At 38.4% G+C, this 22,827-nt stretch overlaps 1 protein-coding gene across 10 annotated transcripts in view; it reads right to left on the bottom strand.

Moving 5' to 3' along the window:
* Positions 1–22,827, bottom strand: part of PROM1 (prominin 1) — a 95,365-nt gene that overhangs the window by 45,841 nt on the left and 26,697 nt on the right. For 7 of the 10 annotated variants that reach the window (XR_007773560.1, XM_050947508.1, XM_050947506.1 and 4 more), the window contains exons 3-7: positions 17,227–17,285; positions 12,699–12,725; positions 10,320–10,525; positions 4,058–4,178; positions 1,269–1,332 (exon numbers count right to left, since the gene is read on the bottom strand). Coding sequence is in view for 9 of the 10 variants with exons in the window: in XM_050947508.1 (XP_050803465.1) it covers positions 1,269–1,332; positions 4,058–4,178; positions 10,320–10,525; positions 12,699–12,725; positions 17,227–17,285 (477 nt within the window). In the remaining variant the exon portion in view is untranslated. The remainder of the gene's footprint in view (positions 1–1,268; positions 1,333–4,057; positions 4,179–10,319; positions 10,526–12,698; positions 12,726–17,226; positions 17,286–22,827) is intronic. The other 3 variants (XM_050947509.1, XM_050947513.1, XM_050947514.1) reach the window with 1 other exon arrangement.

Genomic DNA, 22,827 nt, shown 5'->3' with positions numbered 1-22,827 from the left:
TCTGGATTTGTCTAAATTCCCCCATAACTTCATTCCACAGCTGCCACCCTTAACTTAAAATGCATTGTCAGCAGCTCCTATACACTTTGCCCTAGAGGAGTACAATTCTCTTGGTGGTTTGTAGATGGAGATGTGGTCTCTTATGAGCTGGAACCTGTCCCACCGATGGCTTTGAAAATTAAGACCCAGGCCTTAAACTGGCAGTGGAGGCAGATAAATACTCAGTTTAGTCTGCAACTTCAAGAGCATGGAAAGCCATAAATGAGTGCTGAACATGCAGATGGCAATTTTAAATTATCCTCTAAATGCCCATTAGTCTTGTGCATGACCTCCCTTTCTTTGAGACCAGCTGTGCATTCTGTGGCTTTGTCTAAACTAGGATTTTAAAAGTATGATGTTAAATAATGTGATAACATGTTTTAAAAGGCTAGCATAGACAAGACATGCTGTCTTTAATGTGCTGTAGCATGTTAAAGTACACACTGTCTTATCTATACAGACTTTTAAAACTTGCTTGCCCTAGGGTGCTAATACCACACCTTTTAGTCTAGTCTAGAGAAGATCCATATGTAGCTGGGCTCCTTTTAACTTTAGACACTGAAGTAAAAGCCTTGGAAAAAAAAAATCCACATTCTAGCCTTTTTATTTTTAAATTAAAAGCTTCAGAAATGTCACCAAGCGCTATAAACTGTGCTGCTGAGGACCATGCAGCAACTGCTTTAAGTTTCATGATCAGTGCTTTTCAAGTGCTAGTTATAAAATAATTGCTCCCAATAATTCTCTCTTGCTCCAGCCAAATATTTGAAAGAGTCTTACAATCATCAGTAAACTTATATCTCAACATGTCTATGTGGTGGGTATTATTATAAGGCCAAGAACACTGAAACACAGCACCTGACTTGACTAAGCTCAAAACACAACCTGCATTGCAGCCAGGAGCCATGTCACTTGGCACCCAGTCCTGTGCTTTAAAAATTAAGAAATGCTTCCTCTGAAACCACCAGCGATTACTGAACTCAACAAGGCAAAAATTATTAGTCTTTGACTTAAAGTGAAAGTCATTTAATGAAGAGTGGAGTTTATTTTTTAGAAAAATTTATATTGTGCCACGTGTCATTTTTCAGGAAGAATTATATTTTTGTTTTATTCTGGTTATAACAACTTGACTTTTGTATTGTGATAGAAGTCATTCACGAGCTCTTCAGTGAACTCTACACTGAATACACATAACATAACACTGACATAGCTAATAAAAACGTATTGCTTACTATTAAGGTCGGAGAGTGCTTTGTTCTTGGTAGTGTTATATTGGCTCACCAAGTAGTCAATTTGCTAAAAGTTTAAAAGAATATATTTTTAGTACAGAAACAGTAACCACCCCATACATACATATTTAGCGGCAAAACCCCCAAGCTGTTGAACTCTACCATTAATACTTCCAACAATGTACAGTACAATTCTCTTCAGTCGTGAGATGCTTAATTGGGAAGTCTCCTAGGGAGCAGATTTAAACCCCAATGATAATTAAATAGCAGCAATTGCTGCTTCATGAGGATTCCATCAAGTGATTTAGTATGATGAGGGTCTCATGTATCTGTTTCATGCTAGTTCTATCCCTCTGGCCATCTAACAGTATTTAGTCACTCCTTCACTGTGATACATGTAGAAAGTGTCTGAATTGCTTCACCACTTTTTATTCCTTTGTTTGCCCTTACGCTAGGCAGCTTGCAGGCACTTCCATTGCTGGCCACAGGAAGAGAGGTGGCTTTCCTTTTCCAATTGCAGACTGTGCCCTTTACCAATTCTATGGGTCTGTCCAGTGACAGTTTGGGCTCTGCACTATCCCAGACAGCAGCATGATGACAACATGGTCTTTTGTTAATCAGTTTTTGTTTGGTTTGTATTTCTATTTGGCTTGCATCTTCAAGTATTCAGTGTGGTGAATCCAACACAAGCAGCAGTGATTAAATGGCCGAAATCACATGCAGCATATGAAACATTTTGTGCCTGACTGAGATTATGTTTTTGCCTCTCATCAATATACCACAGTTTTCTAGGCTCTGGAATCTGCAGAAGAAACTAATTTAAACAGTTCTTAGCAGGACTGCTATGAATTCTCAAACAACGGCACAAAACAAAGTGGGATTTAGAATGACTAGCAAAACAAGGACAGATATCCTAGGGGAATGGTGTATGAGCTGATGTCCTTAATAGACAGACTGTTAACTGCACTGAAGCGTGATGTTGATAATGCAAAAAACTTATATATTCTGCAAATCATCTATGACAACAGCTCTGAGCACCTGACATCTTCATCACATCCTCTATATATTATGCACCTAATGCTGATTGGACATGTTAAGTTCGTACTTCAGAAGTCTGTCTGCAGCCTACAATCTATCAGATGGATTCTATACCACTGTCAACAAAACTAAAGACCCTTCCTACTAGTATCAAGAATTTCCGGGATTTGATTAGGAGCACATGAGTACATGATGTAAAGATGCCCTGCACAACAAAGCAACTTACTAAGAAGAGTCAGATCTGATAGAACAGACTATAGATAACATTTAGTTAATTATACAGAGAAAGAACTAATAAACCTAGGTAAGAACTGGAAAACCATACATAACTGAGACTTTGAGGAGTTTCTGCAGTTTCCATGAGCATTCGGTCTCTAATACTTATTTTAGCTTAGTGCAAAAGTACTTTTAGGAGTCACTAGCTTTTTAGCTATTTCATATATATATCACAATAGCTGAAGGAAACACGACAGATTTTATATTCTGACATTTCCAACAACAAGCACCCAGCTGTGGCTGATGCAAAGGAGTGTGTGTGTTGGGGGGGGGGGTTGGGATTGGAAGAATTCTTGGTATAACTGGGTCACAACTACCAATGTCAGGTTCACTTCAGTGCCCTGAGCCAGCTCAAAATGATTGTAGATTTATGAAAAAAAACACTACACACTGCAAACCAAAGGTTCATTATGTAACCTCATCTTTCCTTCCCCACACCTACCCCAAAGGGCTCTGCCATGACATTGCATTTACATACATTCCCTTTTGCCTCCAGCACATAGAATATACCCAGATGTGGAGAGAATTAAGGAAGTGGTGGATGGAGATTTCCCTTCAAACAACAATATACTTCAGCCCAGGCTGCAATGTTAGAGGAGACATCCTGAATTCCCAGACTCTCACATCATCATTACAAAGCCCTCAATCAAAAGAAAAACAGTTCATACTCTATCACAGAGTGGGATTATTATGACCAAAGCAGAGGGTGGTCACTGCGCCCACAGGTGTGACAGTATTGTCTGAACTGGCTCTGGCTCAGTAAGAAGTGGGATATTTGTTAGCTTTTCCCTTCTGTGTTGTTGGATGTTTAATTTGTTACAAGTTGAAAAAACATACTGTTTAAAAATCACATGGAAAGCAATCATATAAAGTTCTCTAATAGGAATTAATCTTTCATTGGAAAAAGTCAAAGAGAAGTATTTGGAGCACTCTTTGCAACGTAAAAGGAAGCGTGAAGCCATTAAGGACACTGTACTTCACATATGGTATGCCTCAATATATGCATTAAAAAGCATAAAAGGTGTTCAACAAAAACAGAGAAGGCTACAGTTCACTCCAGAGGATATTGGCATAAAGAAAAGGGATGTATGGCACTGTTGCCCAAGCATACTTTTATAAGAATTGCTAAAAAACAGGAGGTTATTTCCCTTTAAAAAAATTACCTCTTGGGCAACGCACAGCGCAGCAAAAGAAAAAAGGCAAAGGAGTGTCACATTACTGCACAGCCCCTTATTTGTTCGAAGAATGCTGGTCCACAAGAATAACAGGTGGATATTTATTAACTTATGAGAAGTCCTTTATCTTTTATTGTATTGTGTTATATTTTATGCGATTGGCAACCAGCGCAATGGATTGGCATGCATAAAGAAAATACAGCTTGTTGCATGCATCACTAATACCAAATAGGAAGAAAAACTACTTTCTAGAATACTTATTTTACATATACAACCACATATATAAAGAAAGCATCTCTTTACCCCTGGAGTGTCATTGAGGAAAATTCTCAGGTCTTTAAAATTACTGTGCACCAGGTTCTTTGCTCCCCGGACTTGACTTGTTAAGTGTTGGTTGGCAGCATAAGCACAAAGGACACCAATACTATAAACAGAAAGATACGAGATATTAATTTACTACTGCAAATACACATTCTGCCAATTAAGAACAAAAAACCTAGCAAAGCAATCAACATTTATCTGGATAATGGGTGCCCTGCAGACAAATTAACGTCTCCTTTTACTATAAATTTCATTTTTAACCACTAGGTGGCACTGGGAAATTAGCTATAAGATTTGATAGATCACTAATTTTCTACATGTTTAATAAAGAAATCTCGTTAACTCAAAAGCCTTCAAAAGGAACACACAATAGCAAGACATATTTTCAGCACTGCAGTTGTCAAAAATTTACAAAATGTATACAAGATATACTAATAGTATACATACTTAGTTATTTAAAAAAAAACCAGCCATGATTTATGATGGCTAACATTCCCTTTCACGAGTAATCATTAGTTTGACACATCTACAAGAAAACAGTTGGTAAAATAACGTATTAAAAGGAATTATACATGAAACAAGTTTTTAAATTAGAATTACTTCCACTGCTAATTTTTTCACTGTGGTTCCAATCTTTCAAACACTTTGCATATACTTAAAAGCACATAGTCTAATTAACTTCAATGGCTTAAAATTAAAGGATGCCCACAGAGTTGGCAGAACTTGGGCCATAGGGAGAAATATATAAAACATAAATTAATAACATGAAAAATGGGAGGCAGATGGGAGTTTCAATCAGTGCGTTTGGTGATTATACGCCCAGTTTGGCCATTATGATTGCACCATTCTATCTTCAACAGAAGATATCTGTATATACAGTAAAATACAGTAACTAAAAGCCCATGACAAGCTTGAGAGTGTTATCACAGAATCATAGACTTTTAAGGTCAGAAGGTACCATTATGATCATCTAGTCTGACCTCCTGCACAATGCAGGCCACAGAATCTCACCCACCCACTCCTATAACAAACCTGTGTCAGATATTCTTTGTTCATTTTCCTTCCACATGGAACTACGTTTATCAGTTGCCAAAGTGAGACACTTTTTAAAAAATCCCTGTAATTACTTAAACCCTATTCAGCTCCTTTTACGTATAGATCTCTGCTATTGTAGACTAATAGCCACACTCTGAAGCTTAGGTGGGAATGCAACAGTGGAGTCAAGAGAGACCATCTTCATGGCAGGCAGAGAAGAAGCCCACCTTTGCAGGTTAAAAATTAAAACCTTAAATTTCAGACGGACATCACCTTGTAGCAGATCAGACCATGGGTGCAACATGCCCCTCTATGGGAAATGTTGTTTAAGAAGGCAGGCAGTTACCTTCACTACCTGCAATTTCGGGATTTTCTTAAGGTGTAACCTCATGCAGTTTGCCTTGCAGTTAACCAGTTTGAGGCTAGCAATATCAAAGGGAGCTGACAGATAAAAAGAACACCATGTAATGGGATCATCATGCTAGAAGATCACTAACACAAATGATATTGGCTCTACAACTGGGGTCAAAGAGACCTGAGCACTTCATACTACTATTAATCACTTATTTTAAAGTAGTGCCTAGAAGCCAGCCATATTGAGGGCTCTATTGTGTTAGGTGCATGGCAAATAACTGTTCTGACTCCAGAATTCATAATCTAGGGAACACATGATACAACAGGTGGAGGAGACAAGCATATCTGGTGGGGTGGAAGGGTAACAAACAAACAATGACATGCACAATTCTTAGCAAATCAGGAGCACAACTTGCCATCTGATTAGCAATTATGTTGCAATTTTCTGTATTTGTTACATTTGAGTTTGTTTTTGAGGAGAGACAGTATTGGACAGCAGTTTTTTTATATTTTAAAAAAAAAAAAAGAGTTTTTCCCATATATAAGGGGGTGGCAAGGGACAAAGTAGGAAAGTTGCTTGTCAGACGTGACAAATCAGATAATCAAGACAGGCATTGTTGCCAGAGTGAAGAGAGGAGCCAATCTTGCAATAAACGTAACAGAGCAAGGATATAGCGGGAAGGGCTCTGAAAGTAAGACAAAGAAGCAATGGACAAGAATCTTAGCTGCATGGGCAGAGAGAAGAGGTCAGATTTTGGAGCTGTTTATTACTGTACCGCACGATGTAAATAGATACTCTAGATTTGTTCTATTAGAATTGCATCACTAACCTTCACCTCGCAGAAAGAAGGATTTGGGATAGGATGACAACTGGAGAGTTGAGCATCAAGAGATAATTTCTTACTCAAAAGGTTTAACAACTGCTTCCTTAAAAGATGCTAGTGTCCAGTGAGGGCTGTCTACACGGAAAATTAAAAGGTATAATTGTAGCTTGGGTAGGCATAACCATGCTAGCTTTGACCTAGTGAATGCTGGTGACAAGAGTAAAGAAGATATGGCAGCATGGGTTAGCAACAGTGGCACCAGCATTATCTCACCTGTCTTTAGTAACTGAAAGGGCATGTGTTCAATTCCATTTGCAGCCCACCGCTCCCTGAAAATCCTTCCTAGTCACATCTGTCAACACTCAAGTAGAGACAAGTGTCTCCACCAAACCATTTAAAAAAACCCGAACAGACCTGATAAATATATTAAGCATCTTTAAAAGGTGACATTCAAAATACGGCGGCTGCATTTCTGGCAAACGTATACATTGTTTCTTTCACATCTACAAGGAGAACAATGATTCTAAATATTTTCCCAGTGAAAGAAAACCGATTAGCTGCTTTCTTTTGACCAAATGAAAAAGAAAAATGTCTCATAACTGTCATTCAAATGTAAAGTACAGTATTAGTGTGTAACTCACATGACTAAGTTTACAATGACATCTTTGTTCTTTGAAGGGGTTGTTTTTATATCCTTAGCGTACTCTTCTCACAAAGCAAAGAGGTCAGCAATTGCAACCCAACAAAAAAAGATACTTTGTAAATTCGAATGTGATCTTTTTCTCTTTAGCTTTCTGAGAGGAGGGTGGGGGAGAGATGGGAATCTTTAAACAGACTATGCAGTCAAACATTCGCCTGTTCTAAACAGATACACAACACGAAAGGGAAAAAACTCTACTTATTACCTAATGAGCTTTGAAAAATTACCAAATAAAGGAAGAGAGAAAAGGAGAAGAGATGACACAAGACCTGCCTTTTCCATAAAAGACTGGAGTGGTGTATATCTGTTTAACTAGTCTCCCCGAAAGTCAGATATTTCGGTTTTAGTTTGTGAGATTTCATAAACGGATGCAAACACGATCAACCCAGCTGGGGATTGTTTTACTTGCAAAAGATTCAAGTCACAGAAAATTAATATTAAACAGATTTAAAGAAAAAGTACTAAGGAAAAAAGTTCTCCTCCCCATTAATACAAAAATAAAATGTTGGATCAGAGTTTTCTTTATGAACCCATTTGTCAATTCTTCTGATTCATGCTGAATCCCAGATTCTGAACTATTTGCATTACCAATTACATGTAGGTAGATGTTCTTCCTTGATACATGAATAAGGCACTTGTCCACATAACAGATATAACCTATGTACTTTAGGATCTACATTTCTGAATAGGCACCTAATTACTCCCCCCGCCCCAAAAAAGACATACAACACAAAAGGATCATAAGTTGTATACATCTCAATTCAATCTATATAAAATATGCTCAAATTCAAAGGTATATCTGTGCTTATTAACAATAGCTCCTGCTCTATAACCACAATATTCACATATTCAAAATCCCAGCTGCCAGCAATGTAACCAGAGACACAAGGAGGGTGAAGTAAAATCTTTTATTGGACCAACTTCTGTTAGTGAGAGAGAAGCTTTAGAGTCACACAGAGCTCTTCTTCAGGTCTGGGAAAGATACTTCCAGCATGACAACAAAATCCAAGGTGGAACAGATTGTTTAGCATAAATTAGTTAGCATAAACTGCAAGGGACAATTCATGGTAGAGTGACCCGTTAACACCTCTGCAGTCATAGGACAAAGAGAGGAGGTTAGTGGGTTACAGATTGTTGGACTAAGGGTATGTCTACATCTACGATTTTGCAGCGCTGGTTGTTACAGCTGTATTAGTACACCTGTATAGGGCCAGCGCTGCAGAGTGGCCACACTTACAGCAACCAGCGCTGCAAGTTGTGTTAGATGTGGCCACACTGCAGCGCTGTTGGGCGGCTTCAAGGGGGGTTCGGGGAACGCGAGAGCAAACCGGGGAAGGAGACCAGCTTCGCCGCGGTTTGCTCTCGCGTTCCCCGAACCCCCCTGCAAACCGCAGGGAAGGAGACCTGCTTGCTCGGGGGTTCGGGGAACGCGAGAGCAAACCGGGGAAGGAGACCAGCTTCGCCGCGGTTTGCTCTCGCGTTCCCCGAACCCCCCTGCAAACCGCAGGGAAGGAGACCTGCTTGCTCGGGGTTCGGGGAATGCGAGAGCAAACCGCAGGGAAGGAGACCTGCTTGCACGGGGGTTCGGGGAACGCGAGAGCAAACCGGGGAAGGAAACCAGCTTCGCCGCGGTTTGCTCTCGCGTTCCCCGAACCACCCTGCAAACCGCAGGGAAGGAGACCTGCTTGCTCGGGGGTTCGGGGAACGCGAGAGCAAACCGAGGAAGGAGACCTGCTTGATTACCAGAGGCTTCCTCAGGTATGCTGGGATACCTGCTTATTCCACGGAGGTCAAGAAAAACGCTGGTAAGTGTCTACACTTGATTACCAGCGCTGGATCACCAGCGCTGGATCCTCTACACCCGAGACAAAACAGGAGTACGGCCAGCGCTGCAAACAGGGAGTTGCAGCGCTGGTGATGCCCTGCAGATGTGTACACCTCCTAAGTTGCAGGGCTGTAACCCCCTCACCAGCGCTGCAACTTTGTGATGTAGACAAGCCCTAAGCTATAAAATCCCATCTCTCTGTTCAGTTCATGAGTTTTAGTTTCTAGTAGAGTAATGCATTTAAGCTCTCAGGCTCGTCTTTTGAAAGTGTTGTGCATGTTTCCTTTGAGAGTGAGAACTAACAGGTCAGACAGAGTTATCGCTTTATGAAAAGTGGTCACCCAAAGGTGACAGGGTGTTTGTGTCTCATCATTTTCCTGTGACAGTTCATTCGAGAGCATAGTGATTGTCTGGATTCACCCACATAGTTGTTAGTGGGGCATTTAGTACACTGGACAAAATATACCATGTTGTAATAGGAATGTAAAGGATCCATGGATTTTGAAAGGTGTTGTGTGAACACCACCTCACAACAGAAATGTAGCTGGACATACTTCTGGCTTTAGAACATTTTCTCCCCCATTTTCAATCAAACACAAAATATTTCATTTGTTTGAGAAAATGCAATATGTCTACAAGAAGAAACTAGTCTGACGCTTATTAAGCTGAATTAAGGCACATTTATGGACAAAAAACTGCAGAGCCACTTGGATCTCGTGGAGGAAAGTACTTGTACAGTGTGGTATACTGTTAGAAAAATGATCTGTAGAACTTTTTTTTAAAAACTTTGCACTTTTTTGCTTTCCATGAACCTTTCCACTCAACTCTAATTAGTTTACTAAAACAAGGTTTTAATACTCTCACCATTGTTGCATAGCAATGAAAACGCAGGGATAGTTTTCACTCATGGGGAACACTGCCAGTCAATTTCTGATTTTAGAATCTTTATCAGTAGTGATTATGTATGAATCTGGAATATTCATCTGTCAGCATGAGCTTACATGCTGAATTTAGAAAATTCTCGTTTTGATTTAAAAAAATTTGAGGGACAAACACACACAATCGCTTCTGATCACCACTTGACTATTATCAAAATGTGCTAATGCATCCTAACATCTCTTCTCAATGGGATGGCATCTGAGCACAAGACAGATAATCTTTTGTTCATGAATTAGCAACTCTAAATGGCCATTTGGATAATCTGATTTAAAAACAAGAAGTGATCTCCCTAGAAAAAGTATCATATGCCAAATTCCATCATAACAATGTTTCACACCATAAACCTCTCAAAAAGTGAGTTCATTCATTAACATTATATTAATCATATTAGCACTACTGTAATGCCTTTGTAAAATATTTTTTGAGTAAAAGTGAATATATTATTTTCAGCCTAATAAAACCATTTCAGCTTCTACAAACGATAAACTAGACTTAATATTCCTTGTTGTACAGTAATGCAGTATTAGTATTGGGCAAAATGAGCACTGTGCAATTTATTATACTTGCCTGATAATTAAAGAAGCAACAAAAAGAAACATTGCAAAGCAGCCTCTCCGACAGTCAGCATTTTTCTTCTGTCTTTGGTGCATTTCCCCACCACAGTTGTCACAGCAACGACACATACAGAAGCACAGTCCCACAAGAGGCAGTAACAGAACAAATAGCAATCCCAAAGCAGCAGACACTATAAAGCCGATTTCATAGTAGATTGCCTGCAATTCAGACAAAAATAACTGTAACAGCAGATATTATATAGTTGTTGAGATTCATATACAGCCACTGCTTAAAAATGAAGTTAAAGCTACAAGATCCACTAGTTACTGTAGTCTGAAATCAATGTTTTTTAAGTCATCAATACATATCTAAGCAACATTTCTATCTCAAGCAGATAAAAACATTGTAAATGTTGACAACTAACCTATCAAGAAGTGGTTTAAGCAGCATATTTAACAAGTAAACATGCTCATGATATTGATGCAACTTGCATTATAATGTATTAAAAATGGGTACATTTGATTAGCAGGCCCACAGTTTGATCTCATTCTCATAGCTGTTCCAAAAAACTATTGGAGAATATCAGCAACCCTAAATATACCAACACATTGTACTGTGGTGGGAAATTATTTGTTTTTGTTCTTTGAAAAAAAAAACAGATTTCTGTTATGAGAAGGAAGCCTGATTATGAAACTGAAGAGAAATATTAAATGACGAAGGACTGTACCCTCTCCAAAACAAAACGTAAAAATAGCGGAGGCACAAAAAACATCAAGGGATGGATTTTAAGCTCTGTAGGGCGGAGACTCTTGATCTGTGTGTCATGTACATTGCTATGTTCAGTTGGCAACAAACAAACAGTAATTAAAGGAGAGATTTTTCAAAGGTGCAAAAGGCAGCTGGGAACCCAACTCCCTTTTAATCAGTGAGACGGATGCTTAACTGTCCTTGGTGCCTTTGCAAACCTCCTGATAAGGGTATGTCTACAAAGCAAAGAAAAATCTGCAACTAGCCCACGCCAGCTGACTTGGAGTGCAGGGCTGTACCATTGTTGTGTAGACTACAGGTCTCAGGCTGGAGCCCAACTCTGGGACCCTCCCAGGGAAGCTAGCCACAGGCTTTTCTATATTGTGTAGACATACCCTAAACAGTGGTTCCCAACATTTTTGGCCTCAGGATCCACTTGTAAATGTTTATGGTCTGTCACGACCCAGTAAATAGTTTGGGGGTGAAGGCCCTGGGGTGGTTTTGGTTGAGTACTGCCTCCTGGGGTCTTGGGTCCTGCTCAGCACTCACCTCAGTGGCAGCTCCTGTGCTGTGGGGCTAGCCAGGCTTGGCTCTTCATTTTGGGCGTTGTAACCTCCAGGGTTGCAGCGCTCCTCAGTTTTGGCCCCCAATCCCCTGGCTGGACCAAATTTGTCTAAGTGGAGTTGTGACGTGGCTCATGGAGTTGCAGTGCCACTCACTCAGATTTAGCCTACCCGGACTCCTATTATCATGACGGCTGGGCCAAACCTGAGTGGTGCTGGGACTCCAGAGTTTGCAGCGCCTGGAGCAGGGAGGCAAGCCCAGCCAGCCCTGTGACACAGGAGCCTTAGGAACTGCCACATAACCTTTGAAACATTCTGGCACCCCGAAATTGGGTCCTGCCCATGGGCTGAGAAGCCCTGTCCTAAAAGGCTATTAAAGTCACTTGGGAAAGTCTGTGTTAACATTAAGTGTACTAGAAATTATTACACTTACTACTATGGCTCCTCCTCTCTCTTGTATACAATCTGGAAGCAGCAGTATCAAGATGGAATGTGTGTTGTATTTTCACCAAATACAAGTTACAAATCATAATTTCTCACTAGCTATCCATCATCATACTTCAGTTCTTGACGTACTGAATCTGCCTCCAACCCCACCAGTCCTTGGGGAAAAAAAATTGCTCCACATGCAGTGTCAATAGTAACCCATTATCATTAACATGGTTGCAATCTCTGACTTGCCAATCCTAAAATAAATAGGAGACTAGTGATGGTTTAGAACTGCTACTCTTGCTTTCTGAATCAGAATAACTAATATTTTGGAAGATAATTTTGGTTGGATTTTACAAGTCAAATACTTAGCCAAAATTTGTTAAAAAGAAACTCAGAAAAGATTACAAAGTAACTAAAAATGAACAGAAATATGTTTTAGTAGGTTATCTGAATGATCTGGAAGATAACCAAATCAAAAGTGGCTTAAATGAAAAACAACACCTCCATTTAGAATGGCATGGAAAATAGTAATGCATGTTTTGACAGGAGTAGTGAATATAATCCCTGCTAGTTTTGGGGGAAAAAAAAAAAAAAAAAAAAAAGCAAGACACAGAGCACATCTACCAGATACAATAGAAGGCATTATTACCTGAAGAGTCAGGACAACATTTTCTGGCTGGGGAAGTCAAAGCAGATGGAGAATGTGTATAATGCACAGGCAGCATGCACAAAAACAAGTCATGTGAGTAATGAATAATTAACTGTAATTGAAACAATTAAATACCCAAAATAAAAAAATAAAAGCAACTGAACTAAAAAAACTTGCATAGAAGCAGTAAATAATTAAGCCAAATTAATTATTTAAAGAACATATATTATGTAGTAGAGGATTTCTGATTGCCTTGGTAAATTAAAAGAATTCAGGATCTCTTCATTCACCACAAATAGCTCTCAGTCTTAAAATAAAAACAGACCAGTTATTTTTGTATGGACCGTCAGTTATATTTCCCAAGATATTTCAGGAAGAGAAGGCTCAGATACTGTATTAGTGTGCGATTTCTCAAAGAATTCCAGCTGTCAGAGCTGTTCCACTATATTTTTGCTTTTTGAAGTTACGAATTGCTTTGGCATTAGGAGAAGCAGTTACAGTAGCAGTTTCCGTGCCTTGGCACATTGTACAGAAAGTTCATCTGCACTTTAAAAGTCTGTAGGAAACTTAAAACCTACAAAAGCGGAAATGGGTAAAGAGGTGGGGAGACAGAAGGGAGAAATCTAATTTAACAGGTTCATAAGCGTTTCTGCTACCCCATTTGCCTTTTGAGAAAACAGTGGGAAAAAAATCAGTCCCAGGAGTTTAAGAAGCTACTCTCTTCCCTCTTGTTTTCAGATCTTATGCACAGATTAAACAACAAATTTCTGAATATTAAATTGTTTTTCTGCATCTTCATATGGCAATTCACACCTGACAGGGGTTTCCTCTTTTCCTCGTAAGTTAGAAAATAAGAGCAACCCATCAGTTGTGAGTTGCTATATTGAAAGTGCAGAAGTCACTGAAAAGAAAACAATTCCAAATCACCCAAAGACTTGAAAAATTCCTGACACTATACTTAAACATTTTTGCATCAGAAATGTCAATTTACCAAAACAAACTTTATAGAGCTGTCCAGATTTGATGGGAGGCTTCTCAGATTGAGAGAGACACCTACCCCAGAATAAGCAAGAGATGAGCATTTAGGACGTACTCCCGGAGATGTGGGAGACCCAAGCTCAAGTCCCTACTAGGGTTGTCAATCAACTGCAGTTAACGCATGCGATTAACTCAAAAACAGTAATCACGATTACAAAAATTTATCATGATTAATTGCTGTTTTAATCGCACTGTTAAATAGAATACCAATTGAAATGTATTAAATATTTTTGGATGTTTTTCTATATTTTAAAATATATTTCAATTACAATGCAGAATACAAAGTGTACAGTGCTCACTTTGTTATTTTGATTACAAATATTTGCACTGTAAAAATGATAAACAAAAGAAATAGTATTTTTCAATTCACCTCATACAAGTACTGTAGTGTAATCTATTACGAAAGTGTAACTTACAAATGTATATATTTTGTGTTACATAACTGCACTCAAAAACAAAATGCAAAACTTTATAGCCTATAAGTCTACTCAGTCCTACTTCTTGTTCAGCCAATCATTAAGACATGCACTTTAGTAGCTGGCAGTGCAAGGTATACGTGCCAGATATGCTAAACATTCATATGCCCCTTCATGCTTCAGCCACCATTCCAGAGGACATGCTTCTATGCTGATGACGCATGTTAAAAAAATAATGAATTACATTTCTGACTGTATTCCTGGTGGTAGAATTTACCCAGCACATGTTCTTTGTTTTGAGAACACTTTCACTGCAGATTTGACAAAACGCAAAGGTACCAATGTGAGATTTCTAAAGATAGTTACAGCACTGGACCCGAGGGTTAAGAAACTGAAGTGCCTTTCAAAATCTGAGAGGGACAGGGTATGGAGCATGCTTTCAGAAGTCTTAAAAGAGTAACATTCCAGTGCAGAAACTACAGAACCCAAAGCACCAAAAAAGAAAATCAACCTTCTGCTGGTGGCATCTGACTCAGACGATGAAAATGAACATGCAATCTGTACTGCTTTAGACTGTTATCAAGCAGAACCCATCATCAGCATGGACTCATGTCCTCCAGACTGGAAGCATGAAAGGACATATGAATCTTTAGCGCATTTGGCATGTAAATATCTTGTGAAGCTGGTTATGACAGTACCATGCGAATGCCTATTCTTACTTGCAGGTGACATTGTAAACAAGAAGCAGGCAGCATTATCTCCTGCATATGTAAACAGATTTGTTTGTCTTCGTGATTGGCTGACCAAGAAGTAGAACTGAGTGGACCTTGTAGACTCTAAAATTTTACATTGTTTTGTTTTTGAGTGCAGTTATTTTCTGTACATAATTCTACATTTTTAAGTTCAATTTTCATGATAAAGAGATTTCACTACAGTACTTAGGTGAATTGAAAAATACTATTTCTTTTATTTTTTAATACAGTGCAAATATTTGTAATAAAAATAAGTGAGCACTGTATACTTTGTGTTCTATTTTGTAATTGAAAACAATATATTTGAAAATGTAGAAAACATTGAAAATATTTACATGGTATTCTATTATTGTTTAACAGAGCAATTAATCACAAAACTAACTTCTAATTGCTTGGCTGTCCTAGTCTCTACCCTGTCATTCTCCCACATCTCACTTGAATGCCCTGACCACCAAGTTATATTGGCCATCCGAAGGAGGGTCTCTCTCTGGTTTTCATGAAAAAATTGCAAAGGTCTGTTTCATTCCATTGTGGAACAGGAAAATTTTCAAAATCTCAAAGTTTTGTGGGATGGGAAACCTGTTTGTTTTCCAGCTCCAATTAAGATGCCTATCTACCCAAACTGTGAGATATGGATATTTATTATACGTACCTCCATAAATTCCATTAAACACTTATTGGAAATGCCATCAAATTTAGCCACAATTTATCTAAAAGTGGTAATGGCACTGGATATATTTTTCATAAAAAAAAAATTTTAGTCTTCATTGTAAATGGGTACCAAAAATGGATTTAGAAAATAAAAGGTAAGTTCATCTGTCTCACAAAAGAACCCTAAAATCATGGCAGCATGATCAATTGGGTATCTGCGGGGACATAACAGCGGTTCCAATCAATTTTTGGTTTATCCTGGCAGAAGGTGATTTATATTCTAACATACTTGAGATGATAATTGTCCTAGCACCCTCTGTGGCTAAGACAATAGTTTAGTTTAAAAATGAGCTTATTAGGAGGGCTTACTACACAGGATTACAGCTGACAGTTTCAAGTTTCCTGTGAATTCTATCCCAGTTCCCAGTAGCAGGGAATGACCTACGGATGTCACCATAGATCTAGAGGTCTTGTTCAAAGGGTCAATCAGTCCATGAAATTTAACCTCTAGGTTTCCTTATATGTATGCAAGGTGTTCTGTTTGGCCCTGCAGCCTCTAATGCATCATCACCACAAATCCCTCCAAAAGAACTTGTGAGATCGGGAGGAACTTGGTACAGCCTCAGAACAAGTTCCATGCATCTGGATACCAGGCAAAGGATATCAGGCTAGAAAGGCTTCCCAGAAAGGCCTCAAGTCAGTGGGCATGAGTCTAGGGACCTGATCTGTCTTCCTGAGTGCACACAATACTATCCACAGCATGCTCCAATAACCTATAACCTAGCAGATGGTACAAAGTATCATGTCACCAATCTGGGCTCAGTTAAGGTACTTACTACGGGAATTCAACCCACCACAGTGCTTGAGTATGGCTCGAGGAAATGAACCAGTAAGCACATCCAAATTGGGTTGTATTCCTTGTTGCTGGATATCTTGAGAATGTACACTATTCTAGGGTAACTATGCCATAGGGAGAAGGTAAGGAAAACATGTTTCTATAACCACTTTAAACTAAAAATATTTTATCAGTAAATGTGGAAACTCGGCTATCTGGAGTTGGTAAATGGAACCAGCCTTTTTCTTAACACAAAGCCAGAGCTTAGTTTCTGTGAGACAGATAGTCACATTTTTATAGCTGGAGTGCTAGTGAAAACTGCTGCTAAGACTGCCTGAGTAATTCTACTTTAAAACCTATTTTCAGCCAGTTTTTGGACCTCCCATGACATCAAAAAAACAATATACATAGAAAGAGACAAATAAATATATACTTTACAATAAATATTTACATGCAATCATTGTGCATGTTAAAAATAAGCATTATTATAGGGTTAAAAAGTTTCTGGTATCTGAAGACCAGCAGGAACTCCTTGTTCATAACTAGTAAAAAACTGCCCTTTTCTGCTTCTAAACATTTTGGCTTCAAATATTAGTTTTGCACAAAAGATTCAACACATTTCATGAACACTTTCTTACAAAAATTTTCTTAGTATTTTTCAAAAAAGATTTTTACATGGTATTTTATTTGAAACCATGAAAATAGTTATTGTCAGATGTCAATAATATATCCAATTGTTATTTTCAATTATTCTTCTCTATTTATGGAAGAGAGTCTTAATGTTTCAACTAAATTATGAATACATGCACTTCCATTACTATGTGTAGATAAATTACCTTTTGATAATCACTCTGCACATTTCCAAACTTCTGCTGTGTTAGCTTTTTGATAAGATCTGAAAATAAGCAAGAAAATTTCAAAGTTTTAGATAACATAAATTAGAAAACGTTAATAAATTAGGTTACGTGGGATGAAATTGGGAATGGAAATCAAAGTTGACAGACAAATATACCCAAGTTTCTATAACTATGTAAAATACTACATCTTAAAACTCACCTGTACATTTTATGAGAATGTTGAATGATAACCAGGTCAATGAGGTCATACTGAGAAGCTGTCAAGTTATTTTTGTTGAGGTGATCTTATATGCCACAGAGACCAGTGAAATGATAAATCGGATACTAGATTACCTACTACCTAGGCATATCGATTTGGGTGATTCTAATGCACCTTGTTTGCGCCAGGTCAACCATATTTTTGTTGGAAAACCATCTACTCAGCAATTAAGTTTTTTATCATAGCGATCCTCTAAAGTATATATACATACACATACCCCATGGAACTGTATAACTAGTGCTCAAATATTCTGATGTGGATATTCAATGTAGCTTTTTAAGGGGCGGGAGGAGGTAAGGGTGTGGTATGGGCAGGGAATCACTGTACTTGCAAACTGGAGGGAAGAAGGCACTCAGATCTCCAATACTGCCCCCAATTTTCCACATCTCAGCTCCAGGTGGGACACTGTTTGCCTAACAGACTCCGGAGCTTTCCCAGCCCTTGTAGTCAAAGGCGATTCTCAGGCACACCTACTCTTAGTATTACTTACTTACTATCTGTATTACCAGTGTCCATGTTGTGCTAGACCAATAACTCAGCTCAGCGTGTTAATTTCTAATTGGATTTAAAACACACCCAACATAAAACGACAGCCAAAAAAATGGAAGAGAAGTTCACCACAATATACTGTAACAGAATGTAAGGTGACAGTTTAATTTTAAATTAATATTCTGTAAATTATGAGTTCACTTGTAAGCTCTTAAGGACAGGGACCCTTGTCTGTTACATGTTCATACAGGTCCTACCATGCTGATGCTTCTAGGCACTATTGCAATCCAAACAACATTTTAGAGTTACATCAACAAATGTTGATTTTTTTTTCCCGCAATTAAAAACAAGTTAAGACAGCCCAGGATATTAACTATGTCTGGGATATAAAACCTTTCAACCCTACACTATCAGTTTAAATCCAGACCAGATGGCAGTGGCTGACTGTAGTTTATTGATGGCTATTTAGTAGCCCATGCGAAGTATAGGAGGGGGAGTCAATCCAATTCCTAGTGAACATGTGGCAGTGTATTGATTTTGGCACATTTGGAACGCTAAGGTCTCTTGGAAACTCATATTCTCATCCTTAAAGTTGGTCCCTCCAGGTCAGAGATGTGATATCACTGGCAGACAGATAAAAGAAAGCTTGCCTTGTGTTACCTATTGCATTGTATTATCTATGGCTCTATTCTGTAGCTCAAGGAGGATTAAGAGTTTGAGGACTGAAGTCCCGAGAACTCAATCCAGCACTTTTCAAAAACAAAAAATTCACTAAAAATTTTTAGAGGTCATATGATGTGCTCAATGGAGTCAGCAGGAGTATTTGTGGCTCCCAATTCCCCTTCAGTTTTTACAGCAAAAATCCTGGGGGGGGGGGAGGGGCAGGAAGTAGGAGGACAAAAACGCCAAACGTTCACTGACTCCCCAAAATAAGAACATCTGAAGGCAAAGAAATATGCACCTGCCTGATTTATGGAGAAAAATGAAATGAATGTTACTCAGAAAACTGCTTTAAAAGGAAGAAAGTGGGTGAAGTAATACAGTATCTTCTATTGGACCAGCTTTTGTTGGTGAAAGAGACAAGGTTTTGAGCTAGGAACAGCTCTTCAACAACTGAAGAAGAGCTGTTCCTAGCTCAAAACCTTGTCTCTTTCATCAACAGACGTTGGTCCAACATAAGATATTACCTCTCCCACCTCGTCTCGCCAATATCCTAGGACCAAACAGCTACAATAGCATTGCAAACATCAAAGGAAAGAAGCAACCATGCAATGAGCAAGGCAGCAGTGGCTGTTTCCAGCACACCAAGGTAGATGTACCAAGTGAGGAAAGTGCACCTACCAAGATTGGGGTGAAGGGGGGGAGAGAAGGGGAATTACTGATAACTCATCCGGTCATAGAAACTACAGAGTAAAGTGGAAATGCAGGATAGCAAAGGCCACATAAGAACATGGAGATATTGGTAGCAATAGATAACCAAGGAGTTTGTACTGCAAAACATCATCATTTGGGGAAGACTAAAAAATGCTGGAAAAATGTAGGTGAATGCCTCAGGAACAGAGGTACATATAAAAGTTTCCCGGAAGTTAAAGAATCCTAATCAAGGCAAATATTTTGAAACATGGCTTTAAACATTTAAATGTTAGCAGACCTCTGACTGAAAGGACACATAGAATTGCAGGGGCGATAAGCAATACACCGAAAGCTATAGTTGTGAGATTACAAATATACTGGGATCAACAAGGAGTCCTTACTGCATCAAAATCAGTAACTGAGGCCAAGGACTCTAGGCAGAGAATTTATATTTCCCAAGATTCTTCAGCTGCAATACAGAAACACAAAAGCAGAATAGAACCCATTGATGCAAAATCTCCACACCAGACAAATTCAATGAACTGACTTAGCCAAACACAACGCAGATATCCTACAAATACACTACACACCTTTCCCACATCAACAGAAACAGTGAATTTCGTCAAAAAACTTCTATATCTAAAATAAACTAAGGACCCATCTGGTGCAAAGAAGTGTAATTAAATTCCTTATTTCTTTAGGTCTTTTCTAATAACCAGCAATGGTTTTAAAATTACTATAAATTGGTATAGTTCTACTGAACTAAATGAAGCTGTGCCAATTTACACTGAGTAGCTGGTCCTTTATTTGTCATTTATTTACAGGCCAGCCTTGGACCATCCACTTATACAAGGTACCATCAAGATCTTGCACAAGATTAGAAAAGTTATCTGAATACAATACAAAAGCTTCTTGAGAATAACCAATAATGCAAAATCAGCTTTTCACAAGGACTAACTGATTTTATATTCTGAACATGGGGAAGTACGGGCCTAGAAAGGATATTGGACTCTGCAAGAATAGGCACAAATAGCAGGATTCCCATACTTGCAACAAAACAAGTTTCAAGCAAGCAATGGCTGTGCTACCTGCAGCTGAGAAGCTGCACTTTAAAATAAATGCATGTTGAAATTAAAAGGCTGCTGGTACTGCATCCTACTGAACAGTGATACCCCCAGGCTAATGCTGTTACATTAGCAGCTAATAAAATACTAGTGGAACCTAACTTAAGGGAATTTCATAGTAGAGCTGGTCAAAAAATTTCCCAAAGGGGCAGTCTTCTATTGGAAAATACTGAATCAACTCTAAAAATTTTGATAAAAAATAATTGAAGCCCTTTTATGATATTTATATTACACAACAGTACCCAATATAAAAGTGAAAACAATCTAAACAGAAACACTTCAATAAGGTCATTCTGATATTTCTGAAACAAAATGTTTCAGAATTTTAGTTTTGTCGGAAATTTTAAATTTTTGTTCCAATTGGGGATGATAGGAGATTTCGAAACGCTGGAATTTCCTGTGAAATGGAAATTAAGTTTCACAACCAGTGTAACTTTGTAGGCACCTTTGTCTTTTGGAATTAAGAATTAAACAGAAGTCAGCCAAATGCCATATGTTTAAAGAAACAAATAAGAAAACAGAGAAGAGTCAACTAATTTATTTCTTATTTTAATGACCTTGATAAGGTTTTGAAATGTGGTTCCGAATCACAGAAGTTTTACTCAGACACTAGTAGAGCTGTCAGTCAAGACTGATAGAACTGATTAGGAAATACTATGAAAAATTGATGGAGAGAGTAGTTTTTCAAACTGTGTGAATTACTGCATACACTTCGAAGCAGGCCCAACAGAAACAAACTATCTTTAACATCATGATTATCAAGATTAATATGTATTATTTAGCAAGTAGTCATATATTATGTCCCTTCAATTAATTAGACAGAGTAGGCATTAAATACCGTATGAAGTTCAGATTTCACTCTATGTGTTGAACTATTCACCAAATAATGTGAACACTACATTACTACTACTACTTTTTTCTATTTTTAGAAAGCCCATCACCTCTGCATTCACTCTTGGTAAGGTTTCCAGATGTGCCACAGACTACTAATTCTCTCTGACCAGGTGTCAGTCATTTATGCAAACAGTTATATTCTCTGTGATTTAACTTAATATTTTAGAAGTTCTTTGGCATCAACTGTAGTAACATCAGTCATAATGAACTCACTTGACATTAAATGTGGAAGTCATTAAACATTAAGTGTGCATTCAGGAGCAACAGCATCACTGTTGTCAAAAACTTACAACACAAGTTGTATTCCTACCAGGTGACAAATCATCTTTCTACAGTTTACACTGCTCTGTAGAAGTCTATAAAACCAAAGGATTCTGCAACTTTAACATATTTATCGAGTCCAATTCTTATTTCCAAAATAAAACCAACAGGAAGGCATTGTGAAAAGCACAATGACCTCTATTTACAAATTAACTGGATTAGTTTTTAAGTCGGTGACTAAACAGATGTATGCATTGTTTCATATGACCAGTAATCCAAGGCTTTAACATAAAACACATTTTGTCACTGAGGTTAAAGAGCTTTGCTTTATAAGGTTCACTTACAATACTAATTACGTTAATACTTTACTCAGTCTCTTTCCTGCTTTCCACGCACATGCAAGATGCCATCTGCTCTAACAGACTGACCTATTGACTTATTACACCACCATCTTACTGATACTAGCACCTTCTTGCAGAGCTGCATATAAATACTCCTTTCCATGTGGTGTGAGTGTTGTGCAGATGTTTCTAGATACTTCTGTTCAATGTTGTAATACTCAGGACCCATAAAGTTTGTTTCTTGGCACTATTCAATGGAAAGTGATGGCAAAAGACAACAGAGACTTAACAAGCTGTCTGGATATTAACAAAAATACAACAAACTGAAACACAATTCTCACTGCCAGGAAAGTTTTATAGGATTAGATGACAGAAAAACAAAACAAAAACAAAAAAGTTGGGACAATACAATTGACAGGGGGTCTATTTAAATTGCAGAGAAATCACTTTTTTCGCCACTTGGTCACGGGATAAATAATTTTATGGATGTGAAATTTGCTATTTATGCTGTGACCAACAAAAAAATGTGTGATTTCTCCACAGTGTTTCTCAAACTAGGGGCCCATGGCCCAAAGGGGGTGGGGGGTTGCAGTATTGCCATGCTAACTTCTCTGCAGCTGCTGGTGGCACTGCCTGAACTTGCCCAGAGGCCCAGCTCAAAAGGTAGTGCTGCCACCAGCAGCAGCAGCCCAGAAGTAAGGGTGGCAAAACTACAGCACAAAAGTAAGGGTATGTCTACACTACGGGATTATTCCAATTTTACATAAACCAGTTTTGTAAAACAGATTGTATAAAGTTGAGTGCACGCGGCCACACTAAGCACATTAATTCGGCGGTGTGCGTCCATGGTCCGAGGCTA

The sequence above is a fragment of the Gopherus flavomarginatus genome, chromosome 3 (assembly GCF_025201925.1).
Source record: "Gopherus flavomarginatus isolate rGopFla2 chromosome 3, rGopFla2.mat.asm, whole genome shotgun sequence".
NCBI classification, from domain to species: domain Eukaryota; kingdom Metazoa; phylum Chordata; order Testudines; family Testudinidae; genus Gopherus; species Gopherus flavomarginatus.
The sequence above is the reverse complement of the archived record's forward strand: the minus strand, read 5'-3'. Positions and strand labels throughout refer to the sequence as shown.